This window comes from Cherax quadricarinatus, chromosome 45, assembly GCF_038502225.1.
Source record: "Cherax quadricarinatus isolate ZL_2023a chromosome 45, ASM3850222v1, whole genome shotgun sequence".
In the NCBI taxonomy this organism is placed as follows: Eukaryota; Metazoa; Arthropoda; class Malacostraca; order Decapoda; family Parastacidae; genus Cherax; species Cherax quadricarinatus.
In genome coordinates this window covers 23528212-23549767 of record NC_091336.1, presented here as the reverse complement: position 1 = coordinate 23549767, position 21556 = coordinate 23528212, and the positions used below count along the sequence as shown (strand labels likewise).

The 21556-nt window shown below is 38.7% G+C and overlaps 1 protein-coding gene across 1 annotated transcript; it reads right to left on the bottom strand.

Annotated features, from left to right (window-relative positions):
• Positions 1–2213: 2213 nt before the first annotated feature.
• On the bottom strand, positions 2214–11652 carry LOC128694858 (uncharacterized). The gene is made up of 4 exons (XM_070094365.1): positions 11456–11652; positions 8378–8494; positions 5299–5415; positions 2214–2338 (listed from the first exon to the last, which is right to left on the bottom strand). The coding sequence occupies exons 1-4, from the start codon at positions 11595–11597 to the stop codon at positions 2214–2216; spliced, it is 501 nt and encodes a 166-aa protein (XP_069950466.1). The 5' UTR covers positions 11598–11652.
• Positions 11653–21556: the final 9904 nt, after the last annotated feature.

Genomic DNA, 21556 nt, shown 5'->3' with positions numbered 1-21556 from the left:
CTTCCATTTATAGAATGGTCACTGATATTAGTAGACATTCTTTATTTGTTCGCCGCCCCTGCTTAGTCCGTCCCTTCTCTCTTCGCCTTCATTCGCTCTTGTCTTCTCTTCAACTACCACCTTTCTATGTACATGTAGCATCTCACTTTTCCCTACCCCCCTGGGAAGTTCCAGCTGTTCGAGTCTGTTCTTTCTCCCTCCCTTGCTCGAAAGCCCAACTGTCTACGGTCGCTTCCCGCTCTCTTTTTCTTGACCACTTTCACTCTCATTCTCATGCCATTGCTGTGTACACAGATGGCTCTAAGTCTTCTGACGGCGTAGGATTCGCAGCAGTGTTTCCGGACAGCGTCGTACAAGGGCATTTACTATCTTCAGCTAGTATTTTTACTGCTGAATTATATGCCATCCTTACAGCACTTATCCGTATTGCATCTATGCCTGTGTCATCATTTGTGGTTGTCTCAGACTCCCTTAGTGCTTTACAGGCTATACAAAAATTTGATACACCTCACCCCTTAGTCCTCCGTATCCAACTTTGGCTACGCCGCATCTTTACTAAGCATAAAGATATTGTTTTTTGTTGGGTCCCTGGTCATGTTGACGTACAGGGCAATGAACAGGCAGACACTGCTGGGCGGTCAGCAGTACATGACCTATCAGTTTCTTATAGAGGTATTCCATGTACGGACTATTTTGCTGTAATATCTTCCCACCTTCACACCCGTTGGCAACAACGTTGGTCTACTATGCTCGGCAACAAACTTCAGTCTATTAAACCGAGTATAGGTTACTGGCCGTCTTCTTATCACCAGTGTCGAGGTTGGGAGACTACTCTCTCCCGTCTTCGCATTGGCCATACTCGTCTTACTCATGGATATCTCATGGAGAGGCGTCTTGCTCCTCTCTGTGAGAATTGCCAAGCTCCATTATCAGTCAGCCACATTCTGTTGGACTGCCCACTTTATCAACGAGCACGCAGAATTTACCTCTGTCGTCGTCTTCGCCCCGCTGCTCTCTCTTTACCTTCCCTTCTCGCTGATGGACCCACCTTTCATCCGGACTCTCTCATTGACTTTTTGACAACGACTGACTTACTTCACAAATTCTGATACTTTCAGCCCTTTCTACTTGTATCTCTTGCTACCCTCTACCCCCGTACTATCCCCTGCCCCGCTGTTTTCTGTAACCTGCTGATCATCCCCCCTCCCTTCTGCCATCCAGTTCCCTTGCTTCCTTCCCTACCCTGCAGCGCTGTATAGCCCTTGTGGCTTAGCGCTTCTTTTGATTATAATAATAATAATAATACACTCTCAAGGAGGTTTGCAGCATTTCAAGCTAGGAGAGGCAACTGAAATGTATTGCCTCGCCTCTGTCAAGAGAGCAATAAAATAAATGATAGTGAAAGTGTTTCATCTTTTTTGGTAATCCTACCTTGGTGGGAAATGACGAATGTGTTAAAAAAAAGTTTGGATATGATGAACTAACAGTACCAAAGTCCCAGGATTATTTACGTTCTACCAGCAATATATTAGAAATAGTGACAGAACAATTGTTAAACAAAAATTATGGGGAAACTGGATAATTCAAGTTTCTGAGTGCTGGATCGAACAGGTTGCTATGGATATGTGGGCCTGTGGATTGCGATCAATAACACTCTAGTTAAACAGTCAACAAAAAATGGCCAAGCTGAGAGGTTACAAAAACTCACAAGGTCGTAGAGACAAATCAGCTGTTACAGCATGCTGTAATTAGGGTCAGTCATTTCAAATGGAAGGAGGGGGGGAGGGAGAGTTTTGGCTGAGCTGGGAACAAGAGACTGGTATTGTGGTCACCCAGTTCACACTAAGAATTTCTGGTTGACCAGACTCATAATTGTTTTCCAGTCAGTGGACTGTTGATTATTAAAAGTATTTGTATATCTACAGTGCCATGCAGTCATTGGCCTGAATAATTGTGTTAGGTAGTTGGACATTGTCCACAGACCTCAGGCAGTGAACTATGTTCACATGCCTTTATCTCAATGACATAATCTTTTATTCTCTTACTACTGTTTCTTCAAATCTTTCCCTCAATGTCACATCTTGTGGATCGCCAGCATATCATCGGCAGCTTGCTGCTAGTGAGAGATTTTGAGTGGTAACCTAGCTACCACCCATAATCCTAAAGTACCTCTGGTATGTAATAATATTCTCTTATTAACTAAGATTATGTCGTTACATACCAGGTTCGTGGTTTGGGGTTCCACGCAACGAAGATTTTTCCTTTGGCAACAAAGGATTCTTCTTCGGACGATTTACCCCCTGTCCAGTCCGGTAGTCGCAGACCTCATCGGGGTGGGCTGGTGAACATGAAATACTTAACATCTATTAATTCTTTAGCAATCAAATCATTATATTTAAATGTAATTCTTTAAATTTTACTAAATTTTTATCATGTTTGAATTAGAGATAAATACTATTTCATGGCCAACATGCGACATTTTTTTTTTCTATATTACTGAATGGGTAATAAGTGGAGTGGCATACTAGTTAACTATTAATTATAATAGTAGTTGGGATAAGTCAACTATTATGTGAAATATAAATTTTTCCATGGTATGTGAACCTTCAGTAATATAGTTTTATGTACTATATGTTTATTAAATATGATTTATTGTCAAGTGTTAATGTGCATTTTACTGATGTATATTAATATGACATTTAATATACAGGATGTAAAATTTATTTATAAATATTTGTATTAATCCTACTATGTATAAAATTATTATTTTAATTTCATAAATGTTAATATATATTATTTCTGGTGTATATTTATGATTTATCATTTTAATGTCATAAATGGAAAAGGTTAAGGTGTAACAATGTTATAAATTTTAATATTTTGTGAATCATAGGTTGTACATATAATATTGGTGTATTTTGTGTATGAATCACACATGCTTAGTGCTTCTTTTTAATAATAATAGAAGTACGTAGTAGTAACAATAATAGTGGTAGTAGCATTGTGTCAAGCATATCCAGTATTCTAGCAAGCATGTCAAGTATTGTAGCATGTCTAATATTTTTTCCTGTCCAGTATTGTATCAAGCATGTCCAATATTGTATCATGTCAACTACTGCTAAAGCTCCTGCTTCACACACGTAGGGCCCGGGTTCGATTCCTGGCGGGTGGAAACATTTCGACGTGTTTCCTTACACCTGTTGTCCTGTTCACCTAGCAGCAAATAGGTAACTGGGTGTTAGTCGACTGGAGTGGGCTGCATCCTGGGGGGGCAAGATTGAGGACCCAAATGGAAGTAAGTTAAAAAGTCCTCGATGACGCACTGATTTTGTTAGGTTATCCTGGGTTGCTAACCCTCGGGTTAAAAAAAAAAAAATCCGAACGAAACATCTAAGATGTTTGGTTGGTTAACATATAGATGGAGTTACAAAAAAAGTGAATGCTAGTGCTGTGCAGAGATGCGAGATTAAAATATTTTGGATCTGATACAAGTAAGAATTGTCACAGTTGCTTTATGGTGATGACACTGCGCTTTTGAGAGATTCTGAATAGAAGTTGCAATGATTGGTCAACAAATTTAGTTAGGTATGTAGAAGGAAATTAAAAGTGAACATAGGAAAGAGCAACATGATGAGGGTAACAAAAAATTTAGGCAATGAAAGAATGGAGGAAGGTCGTATGCAGGAAGTAAATTTTTTTTTTTTTTTTTTTTCAACAAGTCGTCCGTCTCCCACCGAGACAGATATTTGGGAGTGGTCTTATTAGCAGATGAATCCATGAAAAACAAAGGGTACTATGGAATTGAAGGAGAAAAGGTGGGTGGTGCATTGAGGCATCTGTTGAGACAATATTGTCCATGGATCCAAAGAGGGAAATATGTGAGTGCACTATGCACTCCAAAACTCTTATATAGGTGCGGAGCATTGGTTGTGAATGTTTCAGCAAGGAGGAGGCTGAAAACAATGGAGATGCTATATCTGAAGGCAATTTGTGGTGTGAATATTATGCCGAGAATTTGTAACTTGGAGATCAGCATGTGTGGAGGTTACTAAAAGTATCATCCAGAGGGCACAGGAGGAGTTGTTGAGGTGGATTTGACATTTAGATAGGTGTAGGAAAATAGGATGACTTGGAAAGTATATCTGCAGTGGAAGGTAGGCCGGGTAGGGGTTGTCCTATTGAAGGTTGGAGGGAGTGGGTAAAGGAGCTTTTGTGTGTAAGGAGCTTGGACAACCAGCAGGCATGTTAGGAGTGGAAGCCAATGACATTTGGAATTTTATGAGCAGTTGGAGTGTGACCATGGTGACTTTGTGAAGGGATTCAGGAAAACTGGTTAGCCAGATTTGAATCCTTAAGGTGGGAAACAGTGCCTACACTCTCAAGGAGGTTTGCAGCATTTCAAGTTAGGAGAGGCAACTGAAATGTAGTATTGGCTCGCCTCTGTCAAGAGAGCGATAAAATGAATGATGGTGAAAGTGTTTCTTCTTTTTTGGTAATCCTACCTTGGTGGGAAATGGCCAATGTGTTAGAAAAAAATTTGGATATGACAAACAAACAGTGTCAAAGTCCCAGGATTATTTACGTTCTACCAGCAATGTATCAGAAATAGTGACAGAACAATTGTTAAACAAAAATTATGGGGAAACTGGTTATAGTTTCTGAGTGCTGGATCAAACAGGTTGCTATGGATATGTGGGCCTGTGGATTGCGATCAGTAACACTCTAGTTAAACAGTCAACAAAAAATGGCCAAGGTGTGAGGCAAAAAACACCAAAGACAGGTCACAGGGTCGTCGAGACAGAAATCAGCTGTTACAGCATGCTGTAATCAGCCAGTCATTTCAAATGGAAGGAGGGGGAGAGGGAGAGTTTTGGTTGAGCTGGGAACAAGAGACTGGTATTGTGGTCACCCAGTTCACACTAGGAATTTCTAGTTGACCAGACTCGTAATTGTTTTCCAGTCGGTGGACTGTTGATTATTAAAAGTATTTGTATATCTACAGTGCCATGCAGTCATTGGCCTGAATAATTGTGTTAGGTAGTTGGACATTGTCCACAGACCTCAGGCAGTGAACTATGTTCACATGCCTTTATCTCAATGACATAATCTTTTATTCTCTTACTACTGTTTCTTCAAATCTTTCCCTCAATGTCACATCTTGTGGATCGCCAGCATATCATCGGCAGCTTGCTGCTAGTGAGAGATTTTGAGTGGTAACCTAGCTACCACCCATAATCCTAAAGTACCTCTGGTATGTAATAATATTCTCTTATTAACTAAGATTATGTCGTTACATACCAGGTTCGTGGTTTGGGGTTCCACGCAACGAAGATTTTTCCTTTGGCAACAAAGGATTCTTCTTCGGACGATTTACCCCCTGTCCAGTCCGGTAGTCGCAGACCTCATCGGGGTGGGCTGGTGAACATGAAATACTTAACATCTATTAATTCTTTAGCAATCAAATCATTATATTTAAATGTAATTCTTTAAATTTTACTAAATTTTTATCATGTTTGAATTAGAGATAAATACTATTTCATGGCCAACATGCGACATTTTTTTTTTTCTATATTACTGAATGGGTAATAAGTGGAGTGGCATACTAGTTAACTATTAATTATAATAGTAGTTGGGATAAGTCAACTATTATGTGAAATATAAATTTTTCCATGGTATGTGAACCTTCAGTAATATAGTTTTATGTACTATATGTTTATTAAATATGATTTATTGTCAAGTGTTAATGTGCATTTTACTGATGTATATTAATATGACATTTAATATACAGGATGTAAAATTTATTTATAAATATTTGTATTAATCCTACTATGTATAAAATTATTATTTTAATTTCATAAATGTTAATATATATTATTTCTGGTGTATATTTATGATTTATCATTTTAATGTCATAAATGGAAAAGGTTAAGGTGTAACAATGTTATAAATTTTAATATTTTGTGAATCATAGGTTGTACATATAATATTGGTGTATTTTGTGTATGAATCAGACATGCTTAGTGCTTCTTTTTAATAATAATAGAAGTACGTAGTAGTAACAATAATAGTGGTAGTAGCATTGTGTCAAGCATATCCAGTATTCTAGCAAGCATGTCAAGTATTGTAGCATGTCTAATATTTTTTCCTGTCCAGTATTGTATCAAGCATGTCCAATATTGTATCATGTCAACTACTGCTAAAGCTCCTGCTTCACACACGTAGGGCCCGGGTTCGATTCCCGGCGGGTGGAAACATTTCGACGTGTTTCCTTACACCTGTTGTCCTGTTCACCTAGCAGCAAATAGGTAACTGGGTGTTAGTCGACTGGAGTGGGCTGCATCCTGGGGGGGCAAGATTGAGGACCCAAATGGAAGTAAGTTAAAAAGTCCTCGATGACGCACTGATTTTGTTAGGTTATCCTGGGTTGCTAACCCTCGGGTTAAAAAAAAAAAAAATCCGAACGAAACATCTAAGATGTTTGGTTGGTTAACATATAGATGGAGTTACAAAAAAAGTGAATGCTAGTGCTGTGCAGAGATGCGAGATTAAAATATTTTGGATCTGATACAAGTAAGAATTGTCACAGTTGCTTTATGGTGATGACACTGCGCTTTTGAGAGATTCTGAATAGAAGTTGCAATGATTGGTCAACAAATTTAGTTAGGTATGTAGAAGGAAATTAAAAGTGAACATAGGAAAGAGCAACATGATGAGGGTAACAAAAAATTTAGGCAATGAAAGAATGGAGGAAGGTCGTATGCAGGAAGTAAATTTTTTTTTTTTTTTTTTTTCAACAAGTCGTCCGTCTCCCACCGAGACAGATATTTGGGAGTGGTCTTATTAGCAGATGAATCCATGAAAAACAAAGGGTACTATGGAATTGAAGGAGAAAAGGTGGGTGGTGCATTGAGGCATCTGTTGAGACAATATTGTCCATGGATCCAAAGAGGGAAATATGTGAGTGCACTATGCACTCCAAAACTCTTATATAGGTGCGGAGCATTGGTTGTGAATGTTTCAGCAAGGAGGAGGCTGAAAACAATGGAGATGCTATATCTGAAGGCAATTTGTGGTGTGAATATTATGCCGAGAATTTGTAACTTGGAGATCAGCATGTGTGGAGGTTACTAAAAGTATCATCCAGAGGGCACAGGAGGAGTTGTTGAGGTGGATTTGACATTTAGATAGGTGTAGGAAAATAGGATGACTTGGAAAGTATATCTGCAGTGGAAGGTAGGCCGGGTAGGGGTTGTCCTATTGAAGGTTGGAGGGAGTGGGTAAAGGAGCTTTTGTGTGTAAGGAGCTTGGACAACCAGCAGGCATGTTAGGAGTGGAAGCCAATGACATTTGGAATTTTATGAGCAGTTGGAGTGTGACCATGGTGACTTTGTGAAGGGATTCAGGAAAACTGGTTAGCCAGATTTGAATCCTTAAGGTGGGAAACAGTGCCTACACTCTCAAGGAGGTTTGCAGCATTTCAAGTTAGGAGAGGCAACTGAAATGTAGTATTGGCTCGCCTCTGTCAAGAGAGCGATAAAATGAATGATGGTGAAAGTGTTTCTTCTTTTTTGGTAATCCTACCTTGGTGGGAAATGGCCAATGTGTTAGAAAAAAATTTGGATATGACAAACAAACAGTGTCAAAGTCCCAGGATTATTTACGTTCTACCAGCAATGTATCAGAAATAGTGACAGAACAATTGTTAAACAAAAATTATGGGGAAACTGGTTATAGTTTCTGAGTGCTGGATCAAACAGGTTGCTATGGATATGTGGGCCTGTGGATTGCGATCAGTAACACTCTAGTTAAACAGTCAACAAAAAATGGCCAAGGTGTGAGGCAAAAAACACCAAAGACAGGTCACAGGGTCGTCGAGACAGAAATCAGCTGTTACAGCATGCTGTAATCAGCCAGTCATTTCAAATGGAAGGAGGGGGAGAGGGAGAGTTTTGGTTGAGCTGGGAACAAGAGACTGGTATTGTGGTCACCCAGTTCACACTAGGAATTTCTAGTTGACCAGACTCGTAATTGTTTTCCAGTCGGTGGACTGTTGATTATTAAAAGTATTTGTATATCTACAGTGCCATGCAGTCATTGGCCTGAATAATTGTGTTAGGTAGTTGGACATTGTCCACAGACCTCAGGCAGTGAACTATGTTCACATGCCTTTATCTCAATGACATAATCTTTTATTCTCTTACTACTGTTTCTTCAAATCTTTCCCTCAATGTCACATCTTGTGGATCGCCAGCATATCATCGGCAGCTTGCTGCTAGTGAGAGATTTTGAGTGGTAACCTAGCTACCACCCATAATCCTAAAGTACCTCTGGTATGTAATAATATTCTCTTATTAACTAAGATTATGTCGTTACATACCAGGTTCGTGGTTTGGGGTTCCACGCAACGAAGATTTTTCCTTTGGCAACAAAGGATTCTTCTTCGGACGATTTACCCCCTGTCCAGTCCGGTAGTCGCAGACCTCATCGGGGTGGGCTGGTGAACATGAAATACTTAACATCTATTAATTCTTTAGCAATCAAATCATTATATTTAAATGTAATTCTTTAAATTTTACTAAATTTTTATCATGTTTGAATTAGAGATAAATACTATTTCATGGCCAACATGCGACATTTTTTTTTTTCTATATTACTGAATGGGTAATAAGTGGAGTGGCATACTAGTTAACTATTAATTATAATAGTAGTTGGGATAAGTCAACTATTATGTGAAATATAAATTTTTCCATGGTATGTGAACCTTCAGTAATATAGTTTTATGTACTATATGTTTATTAAATATGATTTATTGTCAAGTGTTAATGTGCATTTTACTGATGTATATTAATATGACATTTAATATACAGGATGTAAAATTTATTTATAAATATTTGTATTAATCCTACTATGTATAAAATTATTATTTTAATTTCATAAATGTTAATATATATTATTTCTGGTGTATATTTATGATTTATCATTTTAATGTCATAAATGGAAAAGGTTAAGGTGTAACAATGTTATAAATTTTAATATTTTGTGAATCATAGGTTGTACATATAATATTGGTGTATTTTGTGTATGAATCACACATGCTTAGTGCTTCTTTTTAATAATAATAGAAGTACGTAGTAGTAACAATAATAGTGGTAGTAGCATTGTGTCAAGCATATCCAGTATTCTAGCAAGCATGTCAAGTATTGTAGCATGTCTAATATTTTTTCCTGTCCAGTATTGTATCAAGCATGTCCAATATTGTATCATGTCAACTACTGCTAAAGCTCCTGCTTCACACACGTAGGGCCCGGGTTCGATTCCTGGCGGGTGGAAACATTTCGACGTGTTTCCTTACACCTGTTGTCCTGTTCACCTAGCAGCAAATAGGTAACTGGGTGTTAGTCGACTGGAGTGGGCTGCATCCTGGGGGGGCAAGATTGAGGACCCAAATGGAAGTAAGTTAAAAAGTCCTCGATGACGCACTGATTTTGTTAGGTTATCCTGGGTTGCTAACCCTCGGGTTAAAAAAAAAAAAATCCGAACGAAACATCTAAGATGTTTGGTTGGTTAACATATAGATGGAGTTACAAAAAAAGTGAATGCTAGTGCTGTGCAGAGATGCGAGATTAAAATATTTTGGATCTGATACAAGTAAGAATTGTCACAGTTGCTTTATGGTGATGACACTGCGCTTTTGAGAGATTCTGAATAGAAGTTGCAATGATTGGTCAACAAATTTAGTTAGGTATGTAGAAGGAAATTAAAAGTGAACATAGGAAAGAGCAACATGATGAGGGTAACAAAAAATTTAGGCAATGAAAGAATGGAGGAAGGTCGTATGCAGGAAGTAAATTTTTTTTTTTTTTTTTTTTCAACAAGTCGTCCGTCTCCCACCGAGACAGATATTTGGGAGTGGTCTTATTAGCAGATGAATCCATGAAAAACAAAGGGTACTATGGAATTGAAGGAGAAAAGGTGGGTGGTGCATTGAGGCATCTGTTGAGACAATATTGTCCATGGATCCAAAGAGGGAAATATGTGAGTGCACTATGCACTCCAAAACTCTTATATAGGTGCGGAGCATTGGTTGTGAATGTTTCAGCAAGGAGGAGGCTGAAAACAATGGAGATGCTATATCTGAAGGCAATTTGTGGTGTGAATATTATGCCGAGAATTTGTAACTTGGAGATCAGCATGTGTGGAGGTTACTAAAAGTATCATCCAGAGGGCACAGGAGGAGTTGTTGAGGTGGATTTGACATTTAGATAGGTGTAGGAAAATAGGATGACTTGGAAAGTATATCTGCAGTGGAAGGTAGGCCGGGTAGGGGTTGTCCTATTGAAGGTTGGAGGGAGTGGGTAAAGGAGCTTTTGTGTGTAAGGAGCTTGGACAACCAGCAGGCATGTTAGGAGTGGAAGCCAATGACATTTGGAATTTTATGAGCAGTTGGAGTGTGACCATGGTGACTTTGTGAAGGGATTCAGGAAAACTGGTTAGCCAGATTTGAATCCTTAAGGTGGGAAACAGTGCCTACACTCTCAAGGAGGTTTGCAGCATTTCAAGTTAGGAGAGGCAACTGAAATGTAGTATTGGCTCGCCTCTGTCAAGAGAGCGATAAAATGAATGATGGTGAAAGTGTTTCTTCTTTTTTGGTAATCCTACCTTGGTGGGAAATGGCCAATGTGTTAGAAAAAAATTTGGATATGACAAACAAACAGTGTCAAAGTCCCAGGATTATTTACGTTCTACCAGCAATGTATCAGAAATAGTGACAGAACAATTGTTAAACAAAAATTATGGGGAAACTGGTTATAGTTTCTGAGTGCTGGATCAAACAGGTTGCTATGGATATGTGGGCCTGTGGATTGCGATCAGTAACACTCTAGTTAAACAGTCAACAAAAAATGGCCAAGGTGAGAGGCAAAAAACACCAAAGACAGGTCACAGGATCGTTGAGACAGAAATCAGCTGTTACAGCATGCTGTAATCAGCCAGTCATTTCAAATGGAAGGAGGGGGAGAGGGAGAGTTTTGGTTGAGCTGGGAACAAGAGACTGGTATTGTGGTCACCCAGTTCACACTAGGAATTTCTAGTTGACCAGACTCGTAATTGTTTTCCAGTCGGTGGACTGTTGATTATTAAAAGTATTTGTATATCTACAGTGCCATGCAGTCATTGGCCTGAATAATTGTGTTAGGTAGTTGGACATTGTCCACAGACCTCAGGCAGTGAACTATGTTCACATGCCTTTATCTCAATGACATAATCTTTTATTCTCTTACTACTGTTTCTTCAAATCTTTCCCTCAATGTCACATCTTGTGGATCGCCAGCATATCATCGGCAGCTTGCTGCTAGTGAGAGATTTTGAGTGGTAACCTAGCTACCACCCATAATCCTAAAGTACCTCTGGTATGTAATAATATTCTCTTATTAACTAAGATTATGTCGTTACATACCAGGTTCGTGGTTTGGGGTTCCACGCAACGAAGATTTTTCCTTTGGCAACAAAGGATTCTTCTTCGGACGATTTACCCCCTGTCCAGTCCGGTAGTCGCAGACCTCATCGGGGTGGGCTGGTGAACATGAAATACTTAACATCTATTAATTCTTTAGCAATCAAATCATTATATTTAAATGTAATTCTTTAAATTTTACTAAATTTTTATCATGTTTGAATTAGAGATAAATACTATTTCATGGCCAACATGCGACATTTTTTTTTTTCTATATTACTGAATGGGTAATAAGTGGAGTGGCATACTAGTTAACTATTAATTATAATAGTAGTTGGGATAAGTTAACTATTATGTGAAATATAAATTTTTCCATGGTATGTGAACCTTCAGTAATATAGTTTTATGTACTATATGTTTATTAAATATGATTTATTGTCAAGTGTTAATGTGCATTTTACTGATGTATATTAATATGACATTTAATATACAGGATGTAAAATTTATTTATAAATATTTGTATTAATCCTACTATGTATAAAATTATTATTTTAATTTCATAAATGTTACTATATATTATTTCTGGTGTATATTTATGATTTATCATTTTAATGTCATAAATGGAAAAGGTTAAGGTGTAAGAATGTTATAAATTTTAATATTTTGTGAATCATAGGTTGTACATATAATATTGGTGTATTTTGTGTATGAATCACACATGCTTAGTGCTTCTTTTTAATAATAATAGAAGTACGTAGTAGTAACAATAATAGTGGTAGTAGCATTGTGTCAAGCATATCCAGTATTCTAGCAAGCATGTCAAGTATTGTAGCATGTCTAATATTTTTTCCTGTCCAGTATTGTATCAAGCATGTCCAATATTGTATCATGTCAACTACTGCTAAAGCTCCTGCTTCACACACGTAGGGCCCGGGTTCGATTCCTGGCGGGTGGAAACATTTCGACGTGTTTCCTTACACCTGTTGTCCTGTTCACCTAGCAGCAAATAGGTAACTGGGTGTTAGTCGACTGGAGTGGGCTGCATCCTGGGGGGGCAAGATTGAGGACCCAAATGGAAGTAAGTTAAAAAGTCCTCGATGACGCACTGACTTTGTTAGGTTATCCTGGGTTGCTAACCCTCGGGTTAAAAAGAAAAAATCCGAACGAAACATCTAAGATGTTTGGTTGGTTAACATATAGATGGAGTTACAAAAAAAGTGAATGCTAGTGCTGTGCAGAGATGCGAGATTAAAATATTTTGGATCTGATACAAGTAAGAATTGTCACAGTTGCTTTATGGTGATGACACTGCGCTTTTGAGAGATTCTGAATAGAAGTTGCAATGATTGGTCAACAAATTTAGTTAGGTATGTAGAAGGAAATTAAAAGTGAACATAGGAAAGAGCAACATGATGAGGGTAACAAAAAATTTAGGCAATGAAAGAATGGAGGAAGGTCGTATGCAGGAAGTAAATTTTTTTTTTTTTTTCAACAAGTCGGCCGTCTCCCACCGAGACAGATATTTGGGAGTGGTCTTATTAGCAGATGAATCCATGAAAAACAAAGGGTACTATGGAATTGAAGGAGAAAAGGTGGGTGGTGCATTGAGGCATCTGTTGAGACAATATTGTCCATGGATCCAAAGAGGGAAATATGTGAGTGCACTATGCACTCCAAAACTCTTATATAGGTGCGAAGCATTGGTTGTGAATGTTTCAGCAAGGAGGAGGCTGAAAACAATGGAGATGCTATTTCTGAAGGCAATTTGTGGTGTGAATATTATGCCGAGAATTTGTAACTTGGAGATCAGCATGTGTGGAGGTTACTAAAAGTATCATCCAGAAGGCACAGGAGGAGTTGTTGAGGTGGATTTGACATTTAGATAGGTGTAGGAAAATAGGATGACTTGGAAAGTATATCTGCAGTGGAAGGCAGGCCGGGTAGGGGTTGTCCTATTGAAGGTTGGAGGGAGTGGGTAAAGGAGCTTTTGTGTGTAAGGAGCTTGGACAACCAGCAGGCATGTTAGGAGTGGAAGCCAATGACATTTGGAATTTTATGAGCAGTTGGAGTGTGACCATGGTGACTTTGTGAAGGGATTCAGGAAAACTGGTTAGCCAGATTTGAATCCTTAAGGTGGGAAACAGTGCCTACACTCTCAAGGAGGTTTGCAGCATTTCAAGTTAGGAGAGGCAACTGAAATGTAGTATTGGCTCGCCTCTGTCAAGAGAGCGATAAAATGAATGATGGTGAAAGTGTTTCTTCTTTTTTGGTAATCCTACCTTGGTGGGAAATGGCCAATGTGTTAGAAAAAAATTTGGATATAACAAACAAACAGTGTCAAAGTCCCAGGATTATTTACGTTCTACCAGCAATGTATCAGAAATAGTGACAGAACAATTGTTAAACAAAAATTATGGGGAAACTGGTTATAGTTTCTGAGTGCTGGATCAAACAGGTTGCTATGGATATGTGGGCCTGTGGATTGCAATCAGTAGCACTCTAGTTAAACAGTCAACAAAAAATGGCCAAGGTGAGAGGCAAAAACACCAAAGACAGGTCACAGGGTCGTCGAGACAGAAATCAGCTGTTACAGCATGCTGTAATCAGTCAGTCATTTCAAATGGAAGGAGGGGGAGAGGGAGAGTTTTGGTTGAGCTGGGAACAAGAGACTGGTATTGTGGTCACCCAGTTCACACTAGGAATTTCTGGTTGACCAGACTCATAATTGTTTTCCAGTCGGTGGACTGTTGATTATTAAAAGTATTTGTATATCTACAGTGCCATGCAGTCATTGGCCTGAATAATTGTGTTAGGTAGTTGGACATTGTCCACAGACCTCAGGCAGTGAACTATGTTCACATGCCTTTATCTCAATAACATAATCTTTTATTCTCTTACTACTGTTTCTTCAAATCTTTGTTAGGTTATACTGGGTTGCTAACCCTCGGGTTAAAAAAAAAATCCGAACAAAACATCTAAGATGTTTGGTTGGTCAACATATAGATGGAGTTGCTAGCGCTGTGCAGAGAAGTGAGATTAAAATATTTTGGATCTGATACAAGTAAGAATTGTCACAGTTGCTTTATAGTATTGATACTGTGCTTTTGAGAGATTCTGAAGAGAAGTTGCAATGATTGGTCAACAAATTTAGTTGGGTATGTAGAAGGAAATTAAAAGTGAACATAGGAAAGAGCAACATGATAAGGGTAACAAAAAATTTAGGCAATGAAAGAATGGAGGAAGGCAGTATGCAAGAAGTAAATATATTCAGATATTTGGGAGTGGTCTTATCAGCAGATGAATCCATGGAAAACAAAGGGTACTCTGGAATTGAAGGAGAAAAGGTGGGTGGTGCATTGAGGCATCTGTGGAGACAAAGGATATTGACCATGGATCCAAAGAGGGAAATGTATGAGTGCATAGTCACACCAAAACTCTTATGTAGGTGTGAAGCATTGGTTGTGAATGTTTCAGCAAGGAGGAGGCTGGAAACAATGGAGATGCCATATCTGAGGGCAATTTGTGGTGTGAATATTATGCCGAGAATTTGTAACTTGGAAATCAGCATGTGTGGAGGTTAATAAAAGTATCATCCAGAGGGCACAGGAGGAGTTGTTGAGGTGGATTTGACATTTAGATAGGTGTAGGAAAATAGGATGACTTGGAAAGTATATCTGTAGTGGAAGGTAGGCCGGGTAGGGGTTGTCCTATCAAAGGTTGGAGGGAGTGGGTAAAGGAGGTTTTGTGTGTAGGGAGCTTTGACAACCAGCAGGCATGTTAGTAGTGGAGGCCAATTACATTTGGAATTTTATGAGCAGTTGGAGTGTGACCATGGTGACTTTGTGAAGGGATTCAGGAAAACTGGTTAGCCAGATTTGAATCCTTAAGGTGGGAAACACAGTGCCTACACTCTCAAGGAGGTTTGCAGCATTTCAAGTTAGTAGAGGCAACTGAAATGTATTGGCTCGCCTCTGTCAAGAGAGCAATAAAATGAATGATAGTGAAAGTGTTTCATCTTTTTTGGTAATCCTACCTTGGTGGGAAATGACGAATGTGTTAGAAAAAAATTTGGATATGATGAACGAGCAGTATCAGAGTCCCAGGATTATTTACGTTCTACCAGCAATATATTAGAAATAGTGACAGAACAATTGTTAAACAAAAATTTTGGGGAAACTGGATAATTCGAGTTTCTGAGTGCTGGATCAAACAGGTTGCTATGGATATGTGGGCCTGTGGATTGCGATCAATAACTCTCTAGTTAAACAGTCAACAAAAAATGGCCAAGCTGAGAGGTTACAAAAACTCACAAGGTCGTAGAGACAAATCAGCTGTTACAGCATGCTGTAATTAGAGTCAGTCATTTCAAATGGAAGGAGGGGGGGAGGGAGAGTTTTGGCTGAGCTGGGAACAAGAGACTGGTATTGTGGTCACCCAATTCACACTACTATAGGAATTTCTGGTTGACCAGACTCATAATTGTTTTCCAGTCGGTGGACTGTGAATAGTAATAAAAGTATTTATACAGTATATGTACAGCGCCATGCAGTTATTGGCCTGAATAATTATGTTAGGTAGTTGGACATTGTCCACAGACCTCAGGCAGTGAACTATGTTCACATGCCTTTATCTCAATGACATAAACTTTTATTCTCTTACTACTGTTTCTTCAAATCTTTCCCTCAATGTCACATCTTGTGGATCGCCAGCATATCATTGGCAGCTTGCTGCTGGTGAGAGATTTTGAGTGGTAACCTAGCTACCACCCATAATCCTAAAGTACCTCTGGTATGTAATAATATTCTCTTATTAACTAAGATTATGTTGTTACATAACAGGTTCGTGGTTTGGGGTTCCACGCAACGAAGATTTTTCCTTTGGCAACAAAGGATTCTTCTTCGGACGATTTACCCCGTCCAGTCCGGTAGTCGCAGACCTCATCGGGGTGGGCTGGTGAACATGAAATACTTAACATTTCTTAATTCTTTAGCAATCAAGTCATTATTTTTAAATGTAATTCTTTAAATTTTACTAAATTTTTATCATGTTTGAATTAGAGATAAATACTATTTCATGGCCAACATGCGACATTTTTTTTTCTGTATTACTGAATGGGTAATAAGTGGAGTGGCATGCTAGTTAACTATTATTTATAGTAGTAGTTGGGATAAGTTAACTATTATGTGAAATATAAATTTTTCCATGGTATGTGAACCTTCAGTAATATAGTTTTATTATGTACTATATGTTTATTAAATATGATTTATTGTCAAGTGTTAATTTGCATTTTACTGATGTATATTAATATGATTTTTAATATATAGGATGTAAAATTTATTTATAAATATTTGTATTAATTCTATGTATAAAATTATTATTTTAATTTCATAAATGTTAATATATATTATTTCTGGTGTATATTTATGATTTATCATTTTAATGTCATAAATGGAAAAGGTTAAGGTGTAACAATGTTATAAATTTTAATATTATGTGAATCATAGGTTGTACGTATAATGTTGGTGTATTTTGTGTATGAATCACACATGCTTATTGCTTATTTTTAATAATAATAGAAGTACGTAGTAGTAACAATAATAGTGGTAGTAGCATTGTGTCAAGGATATCCAGTATTGTAGCAAGCATGTCCAGTATTGTAGCATGTCTAATATTTTTTCCTGTCCAGTATTGTATCAAGCATGTCCAATATTGTATCATGTCGACTACTGTTAAATCTCCCGCTTCACACACGGAGGACCCAGGTTTGATTCCCGGCAGGTGGAAACATTTCGACGTGTTTCCTTACACCTGTTGTCCTGTTCACCTAACAGCAAATAGGTACCTGGGTGTTAGTTGACTGAGTGGGTTGCATCCTGGGGGGCAAGATTGAGGACCCAAATGGAAGCAAGTTAGACAGTCCTCGATGACGCACTGACTTTCTTGGGTTATCCTGGGTTGCTAACCCTCGACTTAAAAAAAAAAATCCGAAGAAAACATCTAAGATGTTTGGTTGGTTAACATATAGATGGAGTTACAAAAAAAGTGAATGCTAGTGCTGTTCAGAGGTGTGAGATTAAAATATTTTGGATCTGATACAAGTAAGAATTGTCACAGTTGCTTTATGGTGATGATACTGTGCTTTTGAGAGATTTTGAAGAGAAGTTGCAATGATTGGTCAACAAATTTAGTTGGGTATGTAGAAGGAAATTAAAAGTGTGAACATAGGAAAGAGCAACAGGAGAGTAACAAAAAATTTTGGCAATGAAAGCATGGAGGAAGGTAGTATGCAGGAAGTAAATATGTTCAGATATTTGGGAGTGGTCTTATCAGCAGATGAATCCATGAAAAACAAAGTGTACTATTGAATTGAAGGAGAAAAGGTAGGTGGTGCATTGAGGCATCTGTGGAGACAAAGAACATTAATGCATTCACCGCTTTCTCTTCATGTACAAAGTATAGTGATACCAACCCTCTTATATGGGTGTGAAACCTGGGTTGTGAATGTTGCAGCAAGGAGGAGGCTGGAGACTGGAGATAATATATCTGAGGGCAGTCTGTGGTTTGAATATTATGCAGAGAATTTCTAGCATGAGATTAGAATGTGGGGTTGCAAAAAGTATTATGCAGAGGGCAGAGGAGGGGTTGTTGAGGTGGTTTGGACATTTTGAGTTGTGGAGCAAAATAGGATAACCTGGAGTATAACTAATAGAAGGAAGGCAGGGTAGGGGTCATCCTATGAGAGGTTGGAGAGAGTGGGTACAGGTGGTTTTGTACATGAGGGGCTTGGATAAAAAGCAGTCATGTGTGAGCATGTTAGGAATGGAGACCAATGGTGTTTGGAATTTTATGAGCTGTCAGAGTGAGAGTAAGGTGACATTTTGTGAAGGGATTCATGAAACTGATTGGCTGGATTTGAGTCCTGAAGGTGGGAAGCACTGTGCCTACACTCTGAAGGAGGGGTTGGGGGATTTGAAGTTAGGAGAAATATCTGAACTGTAATATCAGGTCGCCTTGTCAAGAGAGCAATAGAATGAATGATGGTGAGTGTTGCTTCTTTTTTGGGTCACCCTACCTCAATGGGAAGTGGCCAGTGTGTTAAAAAAAATTTGGAGATGATGACCAGTGTCAGTGTCCCAAGATTATATACCTACTACCAGCAATGTGATAGAACAAATGTTAAAAAAATTATGGAGAAACTGGATCATTATACTTTCCAAGTGCTGGATCAAGTTGTGGATATGTGGGCCAGTGGATTGCCAGTTGTAACACCTTAGTTAAACAGGCAATCAACAGAAAATGGCTAGGCATCAAGGTTATGCAAACTCCAGAAACAGGTCACAGGGCTGTCAAAACATCCATCAGGTGTTACATTATTATTATTATTATTATAATCAAGGGGGAAGCGCTAAACCTGGATTATACAGCGCCTGGGGGGGGGATGTGGAAGGCCCGGTGGCCTGGTGGCTAAAGCTCCCGCTTCACACACGGAGGGCCCGGGTTCGATTCCCGGCGGGTGGAAACATTTCGACACGTTTCCTTACACCTGTTGTCCTGTTCACCTAGCAGCAAATAGGTACCTGGGTGTTAGTCGACTGGTGTGGGTCGCATCCTGGGGGACAAGATTAAGGACCCCAATGGAAATAAGTTAGACAGTCCTCGATGACGCACTGACTTTCTTGGGTTATCCTGGGTGGCTAACCCTCCGGGGTTAAAAATCCGAACGAAATCTTATCTTATCTTAATTCGGGGAACTGGAGCACAGATCCAATTCCCTAAATCAAGAGCCCCTCACCAACATCAGGGAACCTTCCTTGAGGGGATCAGCTGTTACAGCATACTGTAATCACAGTCAGTCATTTCAAATGGAAGAGGGGCAGGAAGAGTTTTGATTGAGCTGGCGACAGGAGACTAATATTGTGGTCACCCAATTCACATTACTATAGGAATTTCTGGTTTACCAGACAGTTGACTAAATAATTGTTTTAGGTAGTTGGACACTGTCCACATACCTCAGGCAGTGAACTGTGTTCACATGCCTTTATCTCACTCATATAATCTTTTATTCTCTTACTACTGTTTCTACTGATCTTTCCCTCAATGCCACATCTTGTGGACCACCAGCATATCATCGGCAGCTTGCTGCTGGTGAGAGATTATGAGTGGTAACCTAGCTACCACCCATAATCCTAAAGTACCTCTGGTATGTAATAATATTCTCTTATGTAATAAGAGTATGTCGTTGTTACAACCCAGGATTTCAAATGGCCTGTTATCCCAGGTGTAATGGGAGCAAATAAACACAGTAGAAAAAGTTTAGACTTATATTATCCTTCACCAATTTATAACAGCAATATGTACACTATGTACAGTGATAAATATAGTGCACTCCACGGTAAGCAAGGCAGAAATAGAAGCCACAAGATAGCAGACCGTGCTTCAACCAGCTCTAGAATGGGAATGACAAGGGCAGACAGGAGAGCGGTATCCACATAACCTCTGCGATTGTCAATCCCACCTTCTTATTGGCTAGAACCTGGTCACTAGTTGAACGATGGGGCCCCATCATCAACTCTTAGCAACCTGGTTCGCTGGTTGGGGGAGATAGCCTGTAAATGAGGGTGTGTCCATGCGCCGAATAAAGGTTACGTACTCTTTGCATGCCACAGTCGTTATGTACCAGGTTCGTGGTTTGGGGTTCCATGCAAACGAAGATTTTTCCTTTGGCAACAAAGGATTTGTCTCCGGACGATTTACCCCCTGTCCAGTCCGGTAGTCGCAGACCTCATCGTGGTGGGCTGGTGAACATGGAATATTATCACATCTCTTAATTCTTTAGCAATCAAGTCATTATTTTTAAATTTAATTCTTCAGATTTTACAAAATTTTTCTCCTATGTTTGAATTAGAGATAAATACTATTTCATGGCCAACATGTGACATTTTTTTCTGTATTACTGAATGGGTAGTAACTGGAGTGGCATATGTACATGGTATTTTCAGTGTTTTTCTTTCAGTGATATTTTTGGCCCTGACTTTATTGTCCAAATTTTAGCCAAGTAAGTTTTATTATGGTCATCACTATTAATTATTATTATTATAATCAAGGGGGAAGCGCTAAACCCGTAGGATTATACAGCACCCAGGGGGGGATGTGGAAGGCATTCAGGCTTAATTCGGGGAACTGGAGCACAGATTCAATTCCCTAAATCAAGAGCCCCTCACCAACATCAAGGAACCTTCCATGAGGGGCATCACTATTAAATTTTTGTCACTTCCATATATTTTTTTTTGTATAAAAAAAAAAAAGTTTTTGATTTTTCTACATTTTTATGTATGTACGTATACTGAATCCCGTGTACAGTAACCATTTTTTTCTTTTGCATAAAATTAATAAAAATCAGCATACTATAAGAATTTTGATATAGTGTGTATGTTCATAAGTCTCTATTTATATAATTTGTTGTGTATTAATCAGATCTAGGTAGAGTATTTTCATTTAAAGAATTTTTTATTTGATTCATGATGCATTCACATGCAGGGAACTGGGGTTATGCAATATAGGGATAACTTTCTCATATGCAGAGATTAAAAATATCTTGGTATATTCATGGCAAGAGCTAAATCCTTAGTGCCTAGCAATGGTGAGTATTCGGGTGTGATCTGAGGAAGGGAAAGAGTAGCTCAAATTTTTTTGAATCGTTGTCCCTTCTCTCTGAAGGAACCTCTTCTTGACTAAGTCTTTCAACAAGCACACAATTTTCCTCTGTAGTCGCCATTCTTCCCTCCTTCCTGATGGCCCCACCTGTGACACTCCCTATTACACTTTTTGATAGTAACTCCTGAGTCTTTTCTAACTCTACCTCTTATCCTTTCTGCCCCTTGCTACTTCTTGCTCCAGCCACACCCCCTGCAGTGCTGTAAAACCCTCGTGGGTTTAGAGCTTTGATTATGATCTTTGGCCTTTTTATAATGTTAATGGGAAACTATAATTTTAAGCCATAAAATGGCTTCAGCATAGATACTTTTGGCATAAGTGTTTATAATCTAAGGGTTTTATAATTATTGTATTTGCACTTAATTTAGTGTCTTGTAACACTCCTATGAT